The sequence below is a fragment of the Gopherus flavomarginatus genome, chromosome 6, assembly GCF_025201925.1.
Source record: "Gopherus flavomarginatus isolate rGopFla2 chromosome 6, rGopFla2.mat.asm, whole genome shotgun sequence".
Taxonomy (NCBI): Eukaryota; Metazoa; Chordata; order Testudines; family Testudinidae; genus Gopherus; species Gopherus flavomarginatus.
Window position 1 is genome coordinate 24363040 of NC_066622.1, and position 21810 is coordinate 24384849.

Below are 21810 nucleotides of genomic sequence, written 5' to 3' on the forward strand. Positions count from 1 at the left end.
CGCAAGTAGGCAAACTGGCGGGGGATACGCATGCGCAGGGAGAGACTGTCTCATGGGCGGAGACTGGGACAGCTTTTTAGAGCATGCGCAGCAATGGGTATAGGAAGGCTCTCTGTTGCGCCCTCTGTTGGTTGGAAGTCGAGGCTTCGGGTCCTTCCTCACTCAGGCAAAGTGAATGAGCAGGTGGCCCAGCCCCCGAGGCCCTGCCCGGGTTGGAAGAGCCCCACTCTCCCAAGGGGGATGGACTCCTGCAGCCTCGCCCCAGCTCACGAACCCCCATAGGAACTGGGCAGGGGCAAGGCCAGTCTCCTGCTAAGCCTTGGGCTCCCCAGGCCAGGAGGGAAGCACCTGCTGCTGCTTGCTGGCCTTGCTCTGCATGGCCCAGGCTGCAGGCGGGAAACTCATCAACCCGGAACCAGATTAACATTTTGTGGGCCCCTCTGGGGGCAACGGGCCATAGTGGGAGGGGGCAAGGGTGTCAGGCCCCGAGTGAGGGGGCGGCCAGGAGCAGTGGGGCCCAGCCTGGGGTGGGGGCGCTCGGCCCAGCTCAGCACAAGGGCAATGTTTATAAACTGGCAGCCACCAGACACACACTGGCCTGCCTGGCCTTGTTCTGCACCACATGCCCTTTCCCCACCCAGTACCCCCCAACTCGTTAAGCCCAGTGCCCCTCAAAACTCCCCCAGACTTCCAACAACTGCACAGCACCCCATAGAGACACCCTGCCCCCCACTGCCCAGCTCCCCAACACAAAACCTCCCCCATTGTCCAGCTCTCCCTCCCCCAGACCTCCTGACATCACTCCCATGCTGGACTTCCCTGGGCGAGGGGCCAGACCCAGCCTCATGGATAGATTATAGACAGGTCTGTAATAGGTCTTTTCTCAGTGTGGACTTGGCAACTTAAACCCGGTTCTGCTCAGAGCTCAGCTGCTCCCTCTCCCTCACCTCCCACCAGTCAGCACTGAGTCAGGCCCCAAAGCATCACCTCCATCAGTTTATCTCCTGCTGACAAAAATATCTGACACAATACTCATCCGTATATAAAGCTGCAATAGAATGAAGCAAGTTTTCCGAACAGTGTTGGAGCCAAACAGGGTGTGAGTCCAGCCCCAGCAGTTTGGGTCAGGTTGAGCTGTTTTTTGAGTACGTTAATTTTATATTGAATGTAGTCAGTCATTCCCTGTTGCTCTCTCTGCTTCTTAGTGGCTGTTCCAAAGCCGGAGTGGCCGTGGCACCACCTAGCATTAGCCTTCTTAAAACAAAGTCAAACAATTGTAAAAAGTATTCAGCAGGACTGGTAGAATAAGGCCACGATTATAAATAAGCTAGACCAAACGGACAGTATTTAAGAGTGGCTATAACGATGTAATCTGATGAAATGGTCAGCACTGACATGGATTTGAGGCTAGCCCTGACAAATGTCACGTTAATAAATGGCAAAAATAGTTGCTTTGTGTAACAACACAGTTTATTGAGAAATATTCATAGGTGATTGGGTTTTAAGTCAGATCATATTTTCAAATTAAGTCTTAGCAGTGCAACATGAGTCAGGCTAGATAACAGTTAATTATCAGAACTAATTCCTGCCTTCTGTTAACTCCTTTACAGGTCTAACAGTCTATTCACTGATTACACACATTTTTCAGGTCCTGTATTTACTAGATGCATTAAGCTGTAGAGTTCTTCAAAGGAAGTGGTGGGGCTTGGACACTTGAAAATATTCTGTAGGAACAATCCTGTCCTGGGCAGCTAATGGACTGGATAATCTAATGTGTCTTTTCCTTTTCTGGCATCAACGATTTTCTCAAGAACCACAACATGTACAGTATTGATAATAAATAGTAAGCAATACCTCTATGTCACTGAATGCACTCCTGTATTCACACCTTACACAACTGTAATAATCTTTGTACAAAATATGCCTTGTGAGGTATCGTTTGAAAACTAATAACTCATTGATCAATAATGGCATGGTGAAGTGCATGTAGTAACATTATATGGAAAGTTATGAATATAAGCTGAAGTTATGACTAAAATGTGTTGATCAGATAAGTCTGGGGAGCGGGTAAATCAGCTTCTCGAAGACAAAGGACAAACTGACGCCTCTAGTCAGGAGTCATTAAAGTTGATTGGCAATCACGGTCAAGTGGCCATTCTTTCGCAGTGAAGGTGGGGGGCAGTAACAGACCGATGTACATTTTAACCAACACCATGGAACCTCTTTCACGGCTCCATCCTTATAGCTGGAAGGAATTTCATCTAGGGGTAACCCTCAGGAAAATGCATTTCAAAGGCCAACCAGCCTATAAAAGGGGGGAGGGAACACCTAAGATACACACCCACTCACTCTCTCTCACTTTTTCAGCTGAGAAGACAAAGGAACCAGCCTTTGGACTCTGAGAGAGGCTCTACTTGAAAATTTAGTCAGCCCTGGTGCTGGGAACATTTGGCAAGAATTTTACCATATACCGAGTATAGTTTGTTTAAGTTTAGTTACTAGAAAATGATTTATCTTTATTTCTGTTGTAACCATTTCTGACTTTAATACCTTTAATTTGTACTCACTTGAAATCTCCCTCTTTGTAGTTAAATAAACTTGTTTTATTCTTTATTCAAATCTAATCCAGTATTGTGTTTAAACTGAATTGTTTGGTAACTCCACTTAAAGTAGCAACTGTTGTACAATGACAACAGACTAATATCTGGACTGTCCAGGAAAGGGCTGTATGGTGCCAAACACATTCTCTGGGGAAAATCCGGGACTGGGAGCGTGTTGAAATCACCCTGCAAGTGGCAACCAATTCTGGTGGAAGCCAGGAGCTGCTGGCAAACTGCAGCTATACACAGACACTCAGGCTGTGACCTGCATGCTGTTCACAAGGGGCCCAGGTTGGGAGTTACAGCAATGCATTGTGAGGCACCCGAGGTTGCAGAACAGGTGGTAACAGCCCCTTACTGGTCTGGATTGCACCCCAGAAAGTGATACTCTGATCTTAGCGTGTTCTCTCTCTCTCTAATAAAATCTGTGCATATTCACAGCATGTGGCAAGGTTGGAGTTTGCTCTTGGTTATTTTACTCACAAAGTTGGAAATGGGATGCAGGGAGGGGACAAAATCTTAGGCAGCCTCCAGCGTGTAGGCTGGTTCAGTATTGCTCTTTGCAGGGAATTTTGCACAGTCAATAGAACTGTTTGTCTGGCTCAATTGAAGAGCATAATCTAATTAAACAGCCAAGTGGAAAATTCTCAAGTGCAGCTTCTCTCCAGTGATATTTCATAAGAACGGCCATACTGGGTCAGACCAAGGGTCCATCTAGCCCAGCATCCTGTCTTCTGACAGTGGCTAATGCCAGGTACCCCAGAGGGAATGAACAGAACAGGTAATCATCAAGTGATCCATCCCCATCACTCATTCCCAGCTTCTGGCAAACAGAGTCTAGGGACACCATCACTCAGGTTAAGGGACACACACACACACAGACACAGACACACACACACACACACACACACAATCAGAGATGGTTCCTGGGTCTGAGGGGATTCTCAGGGGCAGAAGATCTTGTGTGTGAAGTGGATTCATAAGCCCATGAGATCCCAGATCTCCTGTGTCTAGAGAAGATTCCCAGCAGAAGGAGATTTCAAGTTTGAGATAGATTCCCAGGTTGTCCAGTAGCTAAAGTGGAGTCCCAAGGGCAGATGATCTTAGGTCTCCAGTGCCCAAAGCAGATGCTCAGCAGTAGGAGATCCTGTGTCTGTTAGAATCCCAGTGGCAGGGAATCCCATGTCACCTGCCCTTGTAAACATCAGCCAGCTCAAAGAGTCCTCTGGAAACGTGCCTTGGTGGCTCCCTCTCACCTGTTAAGCTCCTGGGGACAGTAGATGCTGTTTTTGGTGGTTACAGTTTAGTGCTGGAATAAGTCTAAAAAGTCAAATAATAAAGAGATTGGTTTGGTTTCCCCCAACTCCCTGGAATAACTCTACATTCCTGAGCCTTCCCCCCACCACCTGAAGGCTCTGCATTGTGAGGAGAGTGGGGTGCAGCCCATTAACATTGTTCTGTTCATCAGCCAGCAAGATGGGACCAAGAACAATATGATGTGCTCCCAGCTCGACTGGCCTGGAGAATGGGGGTCTCTCTCCCGCAGGAGCTGGGTTTTTTTCCCCTCTGCAGGTCTCCCGGCCCCTGCTGACACAAGGGTTTCAGGGCATGCACTTGGTTTCCTTGCATGGTTGCATGTGCAGTTGCCCAGAAGGCCACCTGAAAGGGATAGTGTTAATGACGGAGTCTGCTCAGAGGTCTGCATAACTGAGAAGCAATTGAGGAAAAGTGAGGCGGGGAAGGACAGAAGATGTGGTGGTGGTGGAGGAGAGAGAGCACATTGGCTAGGCAAGGGTGGGTAGGGGAGGCACACACACTGGCATGGCTGGTGGATAGAAGCATGCTGGCCAGCAACTCGTAACAAAAGCTGCTTTCACATCTATAAACCTGGTGGACTGCCAGGGAGACTGTTTTTCCTAAGTGAAGCAGAAAAACTGTGCTTACTGTGACCGGCTGTGGCATGCTCTGTCCCTGCCCCCTGGTGACATAGGTGATGGCATCATGCACTGAAGCGAAGAGGTGGTGCTTGGTGATGGTTTGGCTGAAGAAGTTGCCTTTTTCCAGCTGGTCAATGATGGAAGCTGAGGGGAAAAGGTGGCACAATTAACACGAGGACACCTTAGAGTGAAAGCATGAGGACTGGCCAACGTGCCCAGCCTTGACCCCCACCCTCCACACACTTAGAACCACCTTTCTCTTTTTCTTTGCTCTTTACCGTTTGCCTTTGGGATTCTTTGCTTTGGGAAGTGCTGGCAAAATGATCCAAGCTGGAATTCAGGGAAACAGGAATGCTTCCCTGGATGTGGTCTCTGTTCTGAGGTATAAACAGACTCTGGCATTGCACCTTGGGAGTTTTGCCTACTTGCAGGGGCTTTGACTGATCTCCTGAATGGGGCTTAGGAAAGATTCCCCACGCACATACTCTAGCTCAAATTCAGCTATGGCAGAAGCTGATGTGACTCATGTTGACCTCAGAGGGATTTACACCACGGCTGAATTTGGTTTCTGATGTGGGATCTGAACTACCGGTCATACTGGGTTTGAAACCAGTTCTGTGAGCAGTTTCCATCTGGGTAACAGCTAAGGCTGGTATGATTTGGAGAGGAGAAGAGGAGACAGGGTAAGGTGAAACCAGAAGCAAGAACCTGACTCTGCCTCAAGGGAGGACAGATGGGGATTTCAGTGCAACAAGATACATCCCCCTGAAGGGAGGACTTGCGATCAAATAGAGGGGCTACAGCTTTGCTGCACCCGAGCTTTGAGGCCTCCTTACCATGGCAGCCAACAAGAAACACATCCACTTCTATCTCCTGGAAATCTCTGAATATCTGCAATGGACACCAGCACAAAGATGAGTCGAGCCCCTCCACAGACTCCCGTCCCTGGGGGCCATGCCCCATGCCCAGCAGCAGCCCCACACGCAGAATGGGATGGGGTACGAGATTACTAGCCAACTGCCCCAAAGCAGCCCCAGATGTCCCCTTGGAGTCTGCTGCTCTTTGATACCATGGACCTGGAGCCAATATCCTGTGGGCTAGCAGGCTGCCTGGAAGACAAGTTAGGGATGTGAAACATACTCTACATCTTGATGCCCAATTTACAGCTGACAGGCCTGGGCAGACAGCGTGATGCAGAAGATGTTAAAATGCCAGCATGAGGGAGTGGGTGTGTAGGAGAGAACAGCTCATCTGTGACAGACAGCAATGGCTCAGAGGCAGGGGTGGTGGGTGATGAGATCAGGGAGGGGATGGGGACAGGTTGGAGCCAGTGTCTGGTGAGATTTCACCTTAGCTGGTAGCAGAAGAGCAGAGCTGAGGCACTCAAGTTCCCAGCACTGGGTGTCTGAATGCTCCCACTTAGCAGAGCTCTGTAGCAGAGTCCTCAGGGCAGCGGTGCCTAGGACATTTTCCCTGCCTTTCCCCTTACATTCTTTAGGATCTTTATGCAGACAGTATCCACAAAGTTGACAGGGGTGAAGTCCAGTATGAGGGAGTGGAGATCAGGCTTTTTGAGACCTAAAGACTCCAGGGTGGGTTCATTGAAGGCTTTTGGGGTGCTGCTGGCTTGGGGCTCCAACTCTATCATGCTTCCACTGGAGTCAACCACTGCAGGGCCAGATCCATTGCAGTCACTCCCCAGCTCCTGTGGGGAAGAAAACAGTGCCCCCCCCATCAAATGAGATGATGGCATTCCTCAGGGAGCACCTCAGCCATTAGCAGATGAACGTCAAACTGACTGACTGCACTGTATCAGCACGGGCGGCAGTGAGAAAGAGGTTGGAAAATATCTATTTCCACTGGTGGAAAAACAAGGCTTTGAAATGAGACGTTAAACAGAGGCCCTGACCCCTACTTATACCAATTACCCCAGCACACATCAGAGTGGGAGATGGCCCATGCCCTAAATTAATGACACATCTTATTCCCCAGGTGTCCAGGGAGGAAGAAGGGTTGAGAGGGTTTTGTTGCTTGCTAATGGAGGCTATGTGTTAATGATAGAGAAGACCATTGTGGTTGAGATTTTACTATGACATTGAATTATGTCAGGCACTGTAGGACTTGGATTTTTAAAGATCAACATAGATAAAATACCTGCATCTTGGTCTCCATGTCAATATCTACAAAGCCGAGGTCATCGCTGCAGGGGTCAGATGCCTCTGAGAGCTCGGAGTTAGTTTTCTGTTACCAAATCCAGATGGGGACAGAGAACATTAAAGAGGGGTTGGTGTAGCCGCACAGCCCACATCACCCCGCAGGAGGCTTGTCAACCCCAGCAAGGAGGTTTGGGACAACATAGGTCACAACATATAGGCAGAGCCTGATTGAGTCCCATGAGCCACCTAGTCCAGTATCCCATCTCTGACCATGGCCAGGTCAACAGAAGGTGCAAAGCTGCCAGAGTGCACAATTCTGGAATAACTTGCCCATGGGGGAGGTATCTTCCCTAGCCCGGTACATAGTGGTTGGCTTTATTCATCCTAAGATTTAATTTGCTCTTAGGACTGCCCTTATGCAATGAGTGGGGGTTTTCACTGAGCTGTCTGCAATGGCAGCTAGCTGCCTACACCCACTCACCATTCTCTCCCCGTATGAATATTACCATTAGTAAATATATTCTACACCAGACCTAGAGTTGAAGCTTCTGGGGTGCCCTACTGCTAACATTTGCAAGATGGAAAACTGACCATTTATTCAGAAGTGGTGGATAGAGGATTGGAACTGGGTTCTATTCCTGGTTCTGCCACTGGCCTGCTGGGTGACCTGAGGCAAATCACAGCTATGTGCCTCAGTTTCCCCATGCATAAACTGGGAGTAATCTGACCTCTTCCACGCAGTGCTTTGAGATCTGCTAATGAAAAGTGCTATGTAAGAGCTAGGTATTCCTTCTCTTTATTCCCTTTCTCTTCAGCCAGTTTTGATCAATGACAGAACTTTAACTCACCCTAAGACAGCTCAGGGTCCCTAATGGCCTCTTCTGAGAGAATTTGCCTTTTGAAAGTCCAAATAACTTTTGCCAACTGAGTCTCCTGTATTTGCTCCTACTTGACATGCTCAAAGGAATCTAGTAAGTTAAGAGAGGCATGATTTCTCTGCAGATGGTATGCTGGTCTCTTCCCATCATATGTCCATGAGGGGGCGTATAAGTCCCTCTTTAATTATTTGTCTGGCACTGAAGTTAAGTTCATTAGTTTGGAATGCTCAAGATCACACCTTGCACTTGTTTCTAATATCCGACCGCTCACCAAATGCTAGTGAATCACTGTCTCCTTAATTATTAACACCAGCAGCCTCCTCCCCAACCTTGGACACAACTCCAGTGTCAGGCGGTTTCCTGGGATTTCTTTTCCATCCCTGGTGGCTCCAATCACTGTACAAATGCTTGTCAGGCACAGGAACGTTCCCCAGGGGCATTCCTCAGGAACATAACCTTGGGTCCCCCGCCCAGGGAAAGATGACCTATTTCCAGTGTGGGTCCATCTTTGATTTTGAAGACTAGGGAGAGCCAGTCTAGAGAAGTGGGGGCAGGGAGGAATAGAGAGCTTGGAAGAGGGAGTGAGAAGAGAAAGAGGAAGGAGGAGACCAAGAGAGATATGTAAGGAGAGAGGAGGATGAGGATATGGATGAAGGGAAGGAGAAAGAGAGAGTGGAGGAAACCCCAGAAGGAAACATTTGGCAGAGACTAACCTTTTTCTTCTTTGCCTCTTCCTTCTTGTCCTTCTCCTGCTGCTTCTTCTGTTTCTTGAGGGCTTTCTTCTTCTTCCCAATGAGGTAATCGACATTAATGCCACTCTGCAAAAGATACAGCTCCCTGGATATGGAAGCCACTGACCGGCTCTCTCCCAACCCACTTCCCACCACATGGTGCAGGGAGTCGCCACAGCTGTTCCTGCACAGAATGGAACGCTCTCCTTCCACATCCTTTTCTTGGCTTCTGGGAACAGGAGAGCTTGGAGCACTGGTTAACTGCAGGAGCAGAGCCCAGGAGCAGGATAGGAAGGGTTGGCTTGCAGTTAATGCAATGGACTGGAACTCAGGAGAATGGGGTTCGATTCCTGGCTCTGCCACAGGCTCCCTGGGTGACCTTGGGCCTCAGTTCCCCACCTACCTCAGAGGGGTGCTGTGAGGAGAAAATCGCTGATGTGTGAGATGCTCCAACACTATGAGGAGATGGGCCTTTTGCTAGATCCACTACATACTGGGGAAGGGAGAACCCGTGCACTGTAGCATAAGAGCCGAGAGAATCAGGACTGTGGAGCTGTGCTGCTTTCCCAGCTAGACTGGAGAGTAGCACCCCAGGCCTGAAGTGACCTCCTGGCCAAGGTACTGGAGACCAGGCTGTAGAGAAGAGTCAGGCCTCGCCCCAGAGCGTGCTACGTGAGTCCATCTCTGCCCCTGCCTCACCTTCTCCTTCAGGGCCTCTGCATACAGCTCAGCGTTGGCAAAATACACTGTGGCAGAAGAGCGGAAAATCTTCACACCTGGAATTTCCTCAGTCTGGAAACAAAGAAATGGAGGAAGTTGTGGGAGGACACTGCCTCGAAGGAGTAGGGAAAATCAGTAATAGGGAGAGCTAGAGAGATCACAGAAAAGCAAAGCCATGCCCCCCGGCATCTCTGGGCTCCCCTCCTCCTCAGCTCCCCCCCTCCGGTTCTCCCATTCTCCTGCTGCTCCACCTCACAGCTTGGAACTGCCTCACAGCATCCCTTAGAGCAGTGGTTCTCAACCAGGGGTACACACAGCACTGTGGGTACACAGAGGTCTTCCGGGGCTACATCAACTCGTCTAGATATTTGCCTAGTTTTACAACAGGCTACAGTACATAAAAAGCACTAGTGAAGTCAGTCCAAACTAAAATTTCATACAATGACTTATTAATACTGCTCTATATACTATAGACTTTTTTTATATTCCAATCAATTTATTTTATAATGATATGGGAAAAATGAGAAAGGCCATTTTTCAGTAATAGGGCTCTGTGACACTTTCATATTTTTATGTCTGATTTTGTAAGCAAGTAATTTTTAAGTGAGGTGAAGCCTGGGGTATACAAGATAAATCAGATTCCTGAAAGGGGTACAGTAATCTGGAAAGGTCAAGAATCATTACCTTAGAGCCCCCAAAGCCCCTACAGGGTCCCACCACTAGCAAAGCCTGCAGCTTACACAGCTGAACTGGAGGGGGACCTGGCTTTCTAGGGCTTTGTAAAGGGCCAGGCACACTTGCAGTGCTCTGGAAAGGAGGAGCTCCTCCTCCCCAGGGGGAAGGGAAAGTGGCATCCAGTCCCTGAAGGCCAGTACTCACAGGTACTGATAGGACAGGGAAGCTCCTTCTGGGAAGGACAAATGCCTCAATGCCTGACAAGGACTTCAACCTTTTTACTCCTGGATGTGTCCTATCTCAGCTCCCCTGGCTGCTCCCCAGCATCCTGGTTTGCCTAATACATTCAGCAGCAGCAAAGGAGCTGGTCTGTCTTTGTTCATGGGTCCCCTCTGGCCACTCCCTCAACTATCTTGCCACCCGCTTGTACCTTGTTATATTCCACCACGTCTCTGTAGATGTCTGTGTTGGAAACCTGCCCCAAGATGGAGTAGCGGGACCTGAGGGGAGACGGAGAAAGAGAGCAGGGTTAGCAAAGGTACCGTCTATCCCGTGGGGAGTGATGTTGTGCCTTACATTCAAAGTACTGCCCCAGCGACCTGGTGGTGATATAACATTGATAGCCATGCTGTGAGAGGGCATAATAGTGCTAAACCAGGCTAAAGCCTTGTGTGTGCCCACGAGCTGCCATTGGCTATGGCTTTGCTTCACCCGTGGGTGGTGAAGGTGGGCAGGGGTACAGAATTAATAGCAGCTTTTCAGCAAATGGGCTTCTCAGAGTGTGCTGATGTCATCAGTGGCTCCGTTGTGCCCATTAGCAGCCCCCTGTGATGTGCACACGAGCATACAGATAGGGCAGGGTACTACTAGTCGCTCAGTAGCACTTACTGGAGCTGAGGGGGAGGTGCGTGGGATATTGGGACAGTGCTACTCACATCTGGGTCCGGAAGATGACTGTGAGCAGGGCAAACGCCACAGAGACCCCCAGCCCCATGTCTAGGTTCAGCAGAAGGGTGGCCACGAAGGTCACAAGCCAGATGAGCTGTAGCAGACAAAGGCAGGAGAAGTGCTGGGGAAAGGGAGCAGGTTTGCGGTAGACACTGGCTACTTCGGTGTGGCATTCACTAGTGCACTGGCCATCACTGCCAATGCTGATGCTGCCACGCAGTCCCAAGGAGAGCTGTACTGTGGGAGGGACCTTCCTTCAGGGGAGATGTTAAAACAAGGCCCTGCCTGCCTGTCTCTAGTGGGAATCCTGGGGAGAAGTTACAGATCCCAGGATACCCTATCAAAAGGGTTATGGAGGGGAATGCCAGTGTCCTGGCTGACATCCCCATCTCATTAACATGTGCTCTCTGTGACGTACAAAGAGGGATAAGCTCATGCTGAGTGCATATTTGCTATTGCATTTACCTGCAGAGTCTCTGTGCTTTGGGATTCAGTTCCCTGCTCTGAATCCTGTGGGGATCTGGTTCCCCACTCTGAAGCCCCCAGGGATGCAGCAAGGCGAAAGCTGAGATGGACTTGAGCCATGGAGGTTAGATCTGGATCCAGTTCAGGCCCACTGCAGAAATAGGCCTGCACTGTGAGGTTCAGAATCTGGTCCCTGGGATTTGGGGTTCAGAGTCCTGGTTCTGACAAATTTCTATGGCTCAAATTCTATTCTCAGTTGGTTCAAGCCTGGTAAGAAGTGTCCTGGGGGAACTGCGACCTCCCTTAGTAAGGGGCTATCAGGAGCCAGACCAGGGCAGCGCTGAGGACTTCCCTTTCTGTGCCCCCCAAAGGCAGAGCCCTATGGGCTTGTGTCAGGGGAATCAGGCCCCATGGTCCAAGGCCCATGGAGGCCTGTTGTGTTTCTTACCAGATCTATGCGATTGGACCTCCACAGTGTGCGGATGTCTGTGAACTGCTTGAACATGCCCTTCAGGTTCACAATGATGATGGCAGCTAAGATGGCCTGGAAGAGAAATCCCCAAAGCTGTAAGGACTCAGCAGGCACTATGGGGCCACCCCAGGACCCCACAGCCTGATGACTCCAGGGCCCTGTGTTTCCCACAAGTACCTGCCTGGACAGAAAAGGGTAGCCCTTCCCCACTCTTACTCTGTCCTCCCACATGGGACCTGACCTGAGGAGGGCGGAGCAAACACTGAGCGAGGAAGCTCAGGCTTTGACCCCCAGTTCAGTGATTCAGCCAAAGTGAGGGAGGGATGGGAGGGAAATGCTGCCAAGGAAACACTGACCTTCCGGTGGAAGGTGAGACCTAGGGCACTCCCTTTTGTAGAGACCACTGAGTCAAACAACACAGCTGCATTTTCAAAGGCAGGAACGGAGCAATGGTCATTAACAACCCCCCTGTAATGAAGGGAGCTGTGGTAATGCGAAGGGGACTCTAGCCTCATGCAGCAGGGCGCTAGCTGGACTCCTGCAGGAGTCAGGATGGGAGCATTTCCCTCTGTGCCACTGCATCACACAACTGGATAGAAGGGTTATGGGTGCTTATCTGTCACCCTGTGATGCCTCAAACGCCAGATAGCCCTGGAGGAGGGACTCTGTAAGAGATGCATCAATGATTTGACCCAGTGCGGCAGAGGAGGATACTAGAGAGGATGCACAGACCAATGATCTGATCCAGTGCGGCAGGGGAGGTTACTTGGGAGGATGGACCAACTATGGGAACTCACTTGTCCCTATATTTTTATAGGATTTGTGGCCTGCTTTTGTCCTTCATGGGCTGATCTATATGTGGTGCCAGAAGCTGTAATGGGCCTGGAGACTCGGGGTAACTGTCTAGATGGGTGAAAAGGCAGGATGGCAGACAGCGCTAGGACAATACATACTTTGGGCAGGTCTTGGAAGAGCTGGCCAATCTTCAAAATGGTCACTAAGATGACAAGTGAGGCGATAACCCCGGCCACCTGGAGAAGAGGGAGGAGAGATCAGGGAGAGAAGGGACAGGCATGCATTGACATTTCCACCTCCGATGCAGAGACACCACCTGTATGTTGTGTCTGATATAGTGGGTGTCATGCTGGCCCCGAGAGAGCATGCTGGGCGAGAAGGGGGTGCAGGTGAGCTCACGTAGGAAGGCTGTCTGGCCGGTGATCCAGCATGTCCCCCTTACGCCCTCACATGTTCCCATCAGGTCCGCGAGTGCCAGAGCAAGTAACAGGCAGCCCTTGCCCTGCGGGTGGGAGTTATTTATGAGAATTGCCCCACTGCCCCCAGCTGTCTGCTCCCAGTGAAGCATCAATAACAATTTACTCTTTAACTACTTATTTGGTCTGGCAGATGATCCGGCCCATGAATGATTACCGCCAGTCCATTGCCGCCTGTCATCATTGGTTAACACTCTACATGGCTTTCCACAGTGCCTTCCTGGGGTTTTCCCAGTCAGGCCAGAGATGATAGGGGAAGCTTTGTTGCCTCATGCTGGAATCCTCCAGGATTCCTCAGGACTGAAACTGATGGGAGCACCAGCCACTTGGGACTCACCTGACTGTTCCCTCCAGTGGTCTCCTGCACCAGGGTCCGGGACATGGAGCAGCTGATGCTGAAGCACTGGAAAAAGCCACCCACGAAATTACAAATCCCCAGGGCTATCAGCTCCTGCAAGGGGAAAAGCAGTGCGAGGGGTCAGGAACTGCATGGAGGCTCCACCCTTGCTGGGCAGAGCAGAGCAGGCCCCAGCCTGGTGTCATGGGAGACCCCAAAGAGAGGGGCAGGCACTGCCCAGACTCAGATTCCTGCAGCACGCGGGTGCCAAAGACAAAAACAAAGAATCAAAAAAAGGGGAAGAGAGGCGGGAGGGGAAAGTCCAGAGCGTAGCGGGGTCCTCACCTGGTTACTATTCACCTTGTAGCCGTGCTTCAGGGCAAAGATCTTGCCCAGGGAGATGCAGATGGCATAGCCCACCACGGCGATGGCAAAGGCATTGCCCACCACTTGCCCAAAGTAACTGACGTTGGGAACCACTGGTGGTTTCATCCTGCAGCCAAGAGAAGGAAACCCAGCTGGAAAGAGGCTTTCCCTCAGGGATGGCAGCCTGCTTCCCCCGGCACAGCCCCACCATGCCATCCCCAGTGTCAGAGGCTGCAGCAGAAACGCGTGCCATTCTCTGCCCATAATGAAGTGCCTGCTACAGAGCCCGGGCTGCACCCTCACTCACCCACTGGGGATGTCGCCCACAACAGAAATCTCAAACTTGGCCTTCAGGCCAGCTCCATAGGAGATCCCCGTGGAGACGATAATCTGAAAAGAAGGGACAGGGTGAGGCAAAGAGCGTCCCTGCTATGCAACCCCCATGAGCCTGCTGGAGAACAGCAGACACGTGCAGGCCTCTGCTCAGGGCCCTCCTCGGAGGGGGTCAATGAAAGGGGCCGCCCTAGCTGAAAACCCAGACTGGCGGGTAGAGTCCACCAGCCACTAAGTGCCTCCCCGCAACCAAGGGAAGAGCCCCAGGGCCAAGAATCAATAGACCAAAAAAAAAAAAACAACCATAAAACCATGGATCAGGGGCCCTTTGAAACGAATCAGACCAGGTGAAGGGTTTAAGGAGGGGACAGGATGAGGACAGAGAGCAGGGAACCCCAGCCAGCGCCCATTATCCCACGGAGTAGCCAAGGGCAGCCGAGTCTCCATGACTCATTTCACCCAGAGACAAGCAGGAGCCACTCAGGTCTGGTTGTGGGTTTGTGCTGGGGAGGGGATGGCTGTCCAACATTACGCACTGCTAGCCTGGGCCAGATTTAACCCGGGGACCTGCAAATAGAAGGCAACAGGGCTGCCTTTCTGGGTTCTGAATGCAATTGTCACCCCTGGGGCCAGTGGACTTGCTGGCTGAGAGACCTGGGTCTGGGTGCTCCCAGCTGCGCCTCTCCTGGCAGCTAATGTAAGAGGAGCCCATCAGTTGTCCTCTCTGTCTGGCCCTAGCACAGCCCCTGCTAGTGAAAACTGCTCTCCTTGGACCAGCTGTTTTCAAACTTTTTGTACTGTGACCCCTTTCACACAGCAAGGCCCTGAGTGACCTCCCCCATACATTGAAAACAGGAGGGGGGGATTCATTTAATTTAAGGGAGGCTCAGGGCTGTGAGCCCCCACCGAGCTGACAGCTTGCGACTCCCATGTCACCACCTTGCAGTCCCAAGGGGTTACGACCCCCAGTTTGAGAACCCATGCCTTGTACAATCCCAGGGAAACCTCAGCCAGACAGAGCCCCCTCCCTGGCCGGCCCCAGCACACACCCGGCACTGGGGTACACATTCTAGGAAAACTGGGGCTTGCCTCTGGAACACCAGTGGTGAGACTAAACCAAAAGCTGACCATCTTCAGGCCACGCTGCCTAACCTACCCAAGTGCCAAAACCTCCTGGCCGCAGCAGAGGACGCAAAACACTAGCACGAGGGGCAGCCACTAAACAACCACCAGTACAGGCACCTGGCAGAGAGCTGAGCCCTGCTCTATGGGGTGACAGCCTGCCCCGTGCGGAGCCCCATGGGGCTGGGTGGTCTAGATGACATGCAGTTTGTGACACGCCCCTCCTTACCGTGATGAGTTCTATGGGGATGGGCATGGGGAGCTTGGAGGCGAACTTGGCACTGAGCATCTTCACAGCGAGGATGGCGGCCATGGCAATCAGGCTAGTGACCAAGGTGCCCACGTTGGTCTGTGGCAGCTTGGTGCAGATCTCAATGAAAGTCTACAAGGAGAGGAGGAGGGGAGACCATGACACCAAATTCATTCAGGACACAGAGCCCTGGCGTGGAGGGGCCACCCACTGGATACATCCCCTGGAACCAGAGAGCGTCAGCACGTGCCCCCGTTCACGTCTCGGCGCTATCCTCGGGGCAGGGGTCCTGTCATCCCCTGTGTACATTTGGCAACTTGCACAGAGTGGGCCTGTGGAGGCTGGGGTCGCCAAGCACTAGCGCAATACAGCAAGTAATACTGATGCAGACTGCATACCCATAGGGTGCTACACTGGCCACATCCCAAGGAAAACCAGCCTGAGGAAGCCTCCTCACTGTCCAACCCCAGTGAACACCCAAGGAGCACTACTCGCCTGGGAGTTCTAAGGGAATCCCAGCTGCTGGAGAGACCTGCCCTCCCGTATAGCCCCAGTGCAGACCCTCCCTCGTGCTAGCCCCATCAGCCCTGGTCTGGTCCCAGCACAGGTCCCCATTAGCAAACACTGCCTCCTGGGAAATCCCAGCCCAGTCTGACCCCAGCAGAGACCCCATTAGCAAACACTGTCCCCTGGGAAATCCCAGCCCAGTCTGACCCCAGCAGAGACCCCATTAGCAAACACTGCTCCCCTGGGAAATCCCAGCCCAGTCTGACCCCATTAGCAAACACTGCCCCCTGGGAAATCCCAGCCGTCTGACCCCATTAGCAAACACTGCTCCTCTGGGAAATCCCAGCCCAGTCTGACTCCATTAGCAAACACTGCTCCCCTGGAAAATCCCAGCCCAGTCTGATCCCATTAGCAAACACTGCTGCCTTGGGAAATCCCAGCCCAGTCTGATCCCAGCAGATTCCTTCAGCAAATGTTGCTCCTCTGGGAAAGTGGCAGGACTGGATTCTTCCATGGGTAAGAGTATTTATCAGAAAACATTAGTGGCAGCATCTAAAATCCTGTGAGGGCAGATCCCCTGCTGGTGTATGTAGTCATAGCTCCACTGAAGTCAATAGACCCCACTGAAGCACATGCAGCTATGACCATTGACATCACCTGAGGAGCTGGTTATATAAAATGAGGAGCTTGGTCCCTTTCCATGTGACTAAGATCTGTCACATGACACCTATTTACCAATCAGCTGACAGCAGCCTGGTTGGTTCACAGCTGACCAGTTGAGAGTACATACAGAATTTTGTCCCTATGAGATGTTCCTTCATTTTATGGATGGAATAAGTTGACCATATCCTGAGTTCCTGATTCAGGCAAATTCCCATGAAAGTCAACAAGAGTAAAACTGAGAGAAGGAGGGACCCATGGTTTGACCCTTAAGAATGTCTGTGGTCATCAGTCTGTTACTGGGGATCCCCAGGGGTTCCCCAAACTGTACGCAACACCAGAGAACGTGTTTGTGCACACACACCTCTTGTCTGAAAGTGTTCTGTAACAGGAGATGTAGGATCAGTGCTGGAAGGGTTAAATCCCCCCACCCCACCCGCCCTAGTTGGGCTCTACTTACAGTGAACATGGATAACGGCCCTGACTGCTCAGCCACTTCCACCCCAAAGACGTACTTCAGCTGAGAGACCAGCACCTGGACGGCAGCGGCTGTGGTATAGCCCCGCACCAAGGGCTCGGACAGGTAGGTGACCACAAATCCAAACTGCAGCATCCCCAGGGCCATCTGGAAAGAGACCCAGTGATAGTCGGCAACCAACTTCCTCTCGCAGGGTTCTCACCCTGACGCCAACCTCGCCTGGGCATGGCGGGGCATAGCTAAACATAAGGGTTGCCTTGGGCAGAGCTGCAGGGCTTGGGGAACAGAACTACAACTATGCGGCTGCCACCTCTTTCAGTTTTCCTGAGGAACAAATAGAACACTTGTATTTTTGCCCCTAACAGCCCTGGGCTGGGATGCCCAGAGCCTCCTCTGCTTGCCCTGGAAGCTCAGTGGGACAGAACGTGGTAGGGTTTGTGCTGGGAAGGCCAGCCCAGGGGGCACCCAAGCTGCATGACTGTGGTTTGTGCTCAGGGCCGTCTGCGCAGCAGAGTACACAGGGAGAGGAGGGAGGCCCAGTGACCTCTCTACACTTGACTGGGTGGCTCTTTGGGGGAGCACCCTTTGGAAAGGATGGGGGACCACACAGAAATCGGGTGTGCTGGGCAGAACCTGAGACCCCTGGTTCCCAGGCTGGTGGGACTGAGAGTGGGGAATCACACTTCATACAATCATGCTGATTGGCCTAGCCACAAGCGGAGTAGGGGTCAGCCTCAGGGAGGGACAGTGTCCCCAGTCCTGCTCTGGGAGGGGCTCACAAACATCACCAAGGGTCTACAGTGAGCCCCGCTTCTGGACTGGTGCCAGGATGCACCCTTCAGGAATCAGCTGCGTGGCATCTCCCTCAGGACCAGCTCAAGGTCTCCAAGGGTAAATGCAGCTTGTGCCCTTCCAGCAGGGCCCAGCCACTGAGAGACGTGATGTGAGCAGCAGAGCTGGTCTTGGTGTTGGGGGGTGGAGGAGGAATGCCCCTCGCTCATGCTGTTCACCTGCCCTGGGGGGAATGGGAGCAACTGAGGCCCAAAGGAGGAAGACAGAGCACGGAGCATGAGTGCAGCAGCACATGGAAAAGCTGCCACTGCCCCCAGATTCAATGGGTGTTTCAGGGAGGTCAGGCCTGGACTTGAAGTTGGATGGCATGGCCCTCTCGGCCTTGGATCTGTCAGGGTCCCAGAGTGTGCTGACCACCTCCACCCATGGACATTGGTTCTGCCCACCCACCGGCCTTTGGAAACAACATCCTGGCCCAGTCTCCTGCCCCGCCCAGAGCACCCTGCTCACCTGGAAGACGCCCACCAGGACAGTGAGTGTAGCCACCAGTTCCACCCTGGCGCTGTCTCTCCTTGCCTCGTTGAGGACTGTCTCATTTGTGCCATTGACCGGATCCATGAAGTTGCTGTTGGGCATCAGCGAGCCTGTCACGCTGCCGATCATGACAGAGATGACGGCAAAGGGGCCTGCGTGGAGGGACACAGGATGAGGTCATGAGAGTCGCCAACACAAACCTGTGCCCTGGCAGACTGTGTGTAACCGAGACCTGCCCACCCTGTATCCTTTTGGGAGCGGGGTCACACCCAGGATGCCTCTGCTTATCACCAGTGGAGGGGCTCCCTCCTGTAGCCAGCACAACTACCCGACTGCTCACTCATCTGTATCTGGCTCACGGGGTCACTTTGAGTGCTCAGCTAGGGATGTGCAAGAATCGCTCACAGGGGGCATGTGGCTGCTGGCACAGCAACTGCTGAGCGCTCTTTGTGTGGGTAGAGAAGGGCTGTGCACACACTTCTCCAGTCCTGTGCGTGGGGCCAATCCCTCCAGTTCCCTGGCAGCGGTGTGTGTGTGTGGGCCCAAGTCTGAGCTGTGTGCATAGGACATATGCTCCGGACTCTGGCTGCTTCTCTTTCCTTGGTGATGCAGGAGTGCAAGGTCCCCACAGCCCCCCATCCTGGGCACCCCCAGCTCACCCACAGGCCCCCCCCATCCTGGGCACCCTTGGCTCACCCACAGGCCCCTCCCATCCTGGGCACCCCCGGCTCTCCCACAGGCCCCAGCTTTCTGTTCATGCACAGCACCCTGCCCCTCCTCATCCACTGACCTCCATCCTGGGCACCCTGGCTCACCCCAATCACCCAACTGCCTGCTCACCCACTGAGATGTGCCTAGATGTTCCAAACAGGAAGTACAGGAAGACAGGATAGAAGGATGAATAGAGGCCAGTGACGGGAGGCACCCCTGCCAGGAGCGCATAAGCTAAACCTAAACACAGCAATGAAGGGAAGAGAGTTACTAGAGGCTCCCCCCCATCCCATGCACCCCCCACCCCAGCTCCCTGCCCTCCCCATCTCATACACCCCCCACTAATCCCTGCACCCCTATGCCACCCACCTCAGCTCCCTGCCCTCCCCATCCTGCCCCACCCCTTACATATGCTGCCTTCCCCTATACCATCCCACCCTTCCCCCATCCCATACACCCCCCACCCATCCCCCCGCCCCATGCCACCCATCCCAGCTCTCTGCCCCACCCCTTACATATGCTGCCTTCCCCCATGCCATCCCACCCTTCCCCCATCCCATACATCCCCACCAATCCCCCTGCCCTCCCCCATCCCATACACCACCCACCAATCCCCCTGCCTTCTCCCATCCTTTAAGCCCCCCACCCTCTATGCCCCCCACCCCAGCTTCCTGCCCTCCCCATCCTGTCTCACTCCTTACATATGCTGCCTTCCCCCATCCCATACACCCCCACCAATTGCCCCACCCCTATGCCACCCACCCCAGCTCCCTGCCCTCCCCATCCTGTCTCACCTCTTACTTATGCTTCCTTCCCCCATGCCATCCCACCCTTCCCCATCCCATACACCCCCATCCCAGCTCCTCGCCCTCCCCCATCCCATACACACCTTACCCCAGCTCCCCGCCCTTCTCCACACACACTAACACCAGACCCATCCCTGCATGCACACGCGCATGTGCGCGCGCACACACACACACGCACACACTCATAGCTCTTTGCCTGCCCATACACCCACCCCCATAATGTACTGTATACCCCTCCCCCACACCTACAGCAGGGCTACAGCCTTTGGCCCACAGGTGACCGGGATGGGAGATGCCTGGCTGTGCCCCAGAGCGATCACCCCTAGAGGAATGTGTTTGCAGGCACTCTCATGGCAGAGGTGGGGGCTGTGGTACTTACCCTGGGGGAGGTGCATGATGCCCACACTGAACCCCGAGATAATATCACCAAGGAGCCAGTCTCTGACTGGGTACCGGGGCAGCCAGCCCAGGATCGGCAGGAACTGGAACAGAAGGGACTTGGCAGCAGCACATGAGCACCTGGAGGGGTCGGGGAGCCACAAGTGAGGAGAAAGCTCTGGGCTGCACTAGGGCCCTACAGAGTCAGGAGGGCTGGAGCAAGGGGATCCGGGCCTTGGCAGAGTCCCGCCTTGTCCGTGCAGGGGTCAATGCACTGAGAGCACTATATCAGCTAAAGGCCAAACCAAACGCCCCCCATGCAGGACCCCTGGACTCCCTCTGAGGGGCCCCTTCAGTAAGGACTGGAGCACCAAACTGCAGCTTTAGAAGCACCAGGCCAAGTCCGCATGCAGTAGTGGCAAAGGCCCGTGCAGGATACTGGCCCAGGGCATCACTGACCTTCCTGCCGCTTCAGCCCTGGGCTGGCCAGGGGCCCAGCATACACTAGGGGGGATGCCTGGCACACAGCACTCCCCACCTGGCTGGCACTCGGCTGTGTGTGGAGTCAAGGAATAGCAGTTCCGGCAGCACCAGAGGCCAAAGGGCAAGCATGGCATGGGTGAATCCAGCCTCAGGGGCTGGTGCCTTTACACCCCTTCCCCCTGCTCTGGCTCCAGCAGTGGGGCCTGGTCCTGGGCAGTCTCAACACAGTGCTCTTTCCTGGGGACAAGAGTCATTTTAGCCCTGGACCTCTGCATATGGACAGGGCAGGAGACAGCGGGAGCCCAGTCAGACAAAGAAAAAACACCCTGCCAGGGTCCTAAAACCCTATCAGCAACCCACAGGGCAGTGCCACTTCCCCCTCTCCAGTGACTGGGGAGGTGCGTGAAGTGCCCCCTACCTTACGTCCCGGAGCCTGCTGCAGACAGAGGGCCTTGGAGCCTGGGTTCTCGGCGCGATCTCCTCTAGCTCAGCCTCGCTCAGAACCTCGCTGTCTGCCTGGGACGCCCAGGGGCGGCGCCGCAGCTCGCTCTGCTCCATCGTCCCGGCACCAACCTCACCCGCACTCAGGCTGAGATGAGAAGGGGAGATGGGCTCAGTGCTGGCAGTGCTACTGCCCCCCCGGGGGACGCCCACGCCCTGCTGCCATTGCCTGGAGGCCAGTTCAGCCCTGTGTGCTGGGGAGTCCCAGGCCACGGGTGGCCCTCGGGGAGCTGTTTCTCCTGCCAGCCACCACTCCATTGCCAGCTGAGGCCAGAGTCTAAATCTGCTGAGGGATCCAGTGGGTTGGTGTGACCTGGCAACACTCACAGTTAGGCTCTGATCCCAGGAGCCAAGGACAGGCCCAGCCTTTGGGAGCTCCCAGAAGCCATGGGGGCAGGAGAGAGCCAGGGCTCAGTGGGGGTGCAGGGAGCTCAGCATGGGAGCCTGCTGTCTGGGGAGGACACCAGTAGGCGGACTCACTTTGGGGGCACTGGAGCATTCAGGAGCAGAACTACTCCCTTGGAGCAGTCCTAGGCCACTAGGAGATGGCTGGATCCAAGGCCCTGCCTCTTCACGCTGCTGGTGCTGTGACTCCCCTGCAACTTATGATTAGGGTGCACAAGGCACCAGGATTTGGGAGGGGAGCTCCCTGCCTCTCTCCCACTCCTGTCCCTGCACCAGAATATGGGCCCAAATCTC

At 53.4% G+C, this 21810-nt stretch overlaps 1 protein-coding gene across 1 annotated transcript; it reads right to left on the reverse strand.

Annotated features, from left to right (window-relative positions):
* Nucleotides 1-3119: 3119 nt before the first annotated feature.
* On the reverse strand, nt 3120-21168 carry SLC26A6 (solute carrier family 26 member 6). The gene is made up of 20 exons (XM_050959082.1): nt 21029-21168; nt 20129-20268; nt 19073-19183; nt 18209-18384; nt 16889-17053; nt 15241-15393; nt 13864-13946; nt 13536-13683; nt 13191-13304; nt 12536-12613; nt 11559-11654; nt 10633-10739; nt 10128-10197; nt 9002-9094; nt 8285-8389; nt 6692-6778; nt 6027-6242; nt 5374-5428; nt 4545-4681; nt 3120-3197 (listed from the first exon to the last, which is right to left on the reverse strand). Exons 1-20 carry the CDS (start codon nt 21166-21168, stop codon nt 3120-3122), a joined length of 2352 nt encoding a protein of 783 aa, XP_050815039.1.
* Nucleotides 21169-21810: the final 642 nt, after the last annotated feature.

Coding starts and splice junctions, on each gene's coding strand:
- SLC26A6 (XM_050959082.1), bottom strand. CDS start 21,168: ATGGAGCAGAGCGAGCTGCGGCGCCGCCCCTGGGCGTCCCAGGCAGAC. Junction 11,655..12,535: donor TCTTCCAAGACCTGCCCAAA/GTATGTATTGTC, acceptor TTTCTCTTCCAG/GCCATCTTAGCTGCCATCAT. Junction 4,682..5,373: donor GTTTCTTGTTGGCTGCCATG/GTAAGGAGGCCT, acceptor TTTTCCCCTCAG/CTTCCATCATTGACCAGCTG.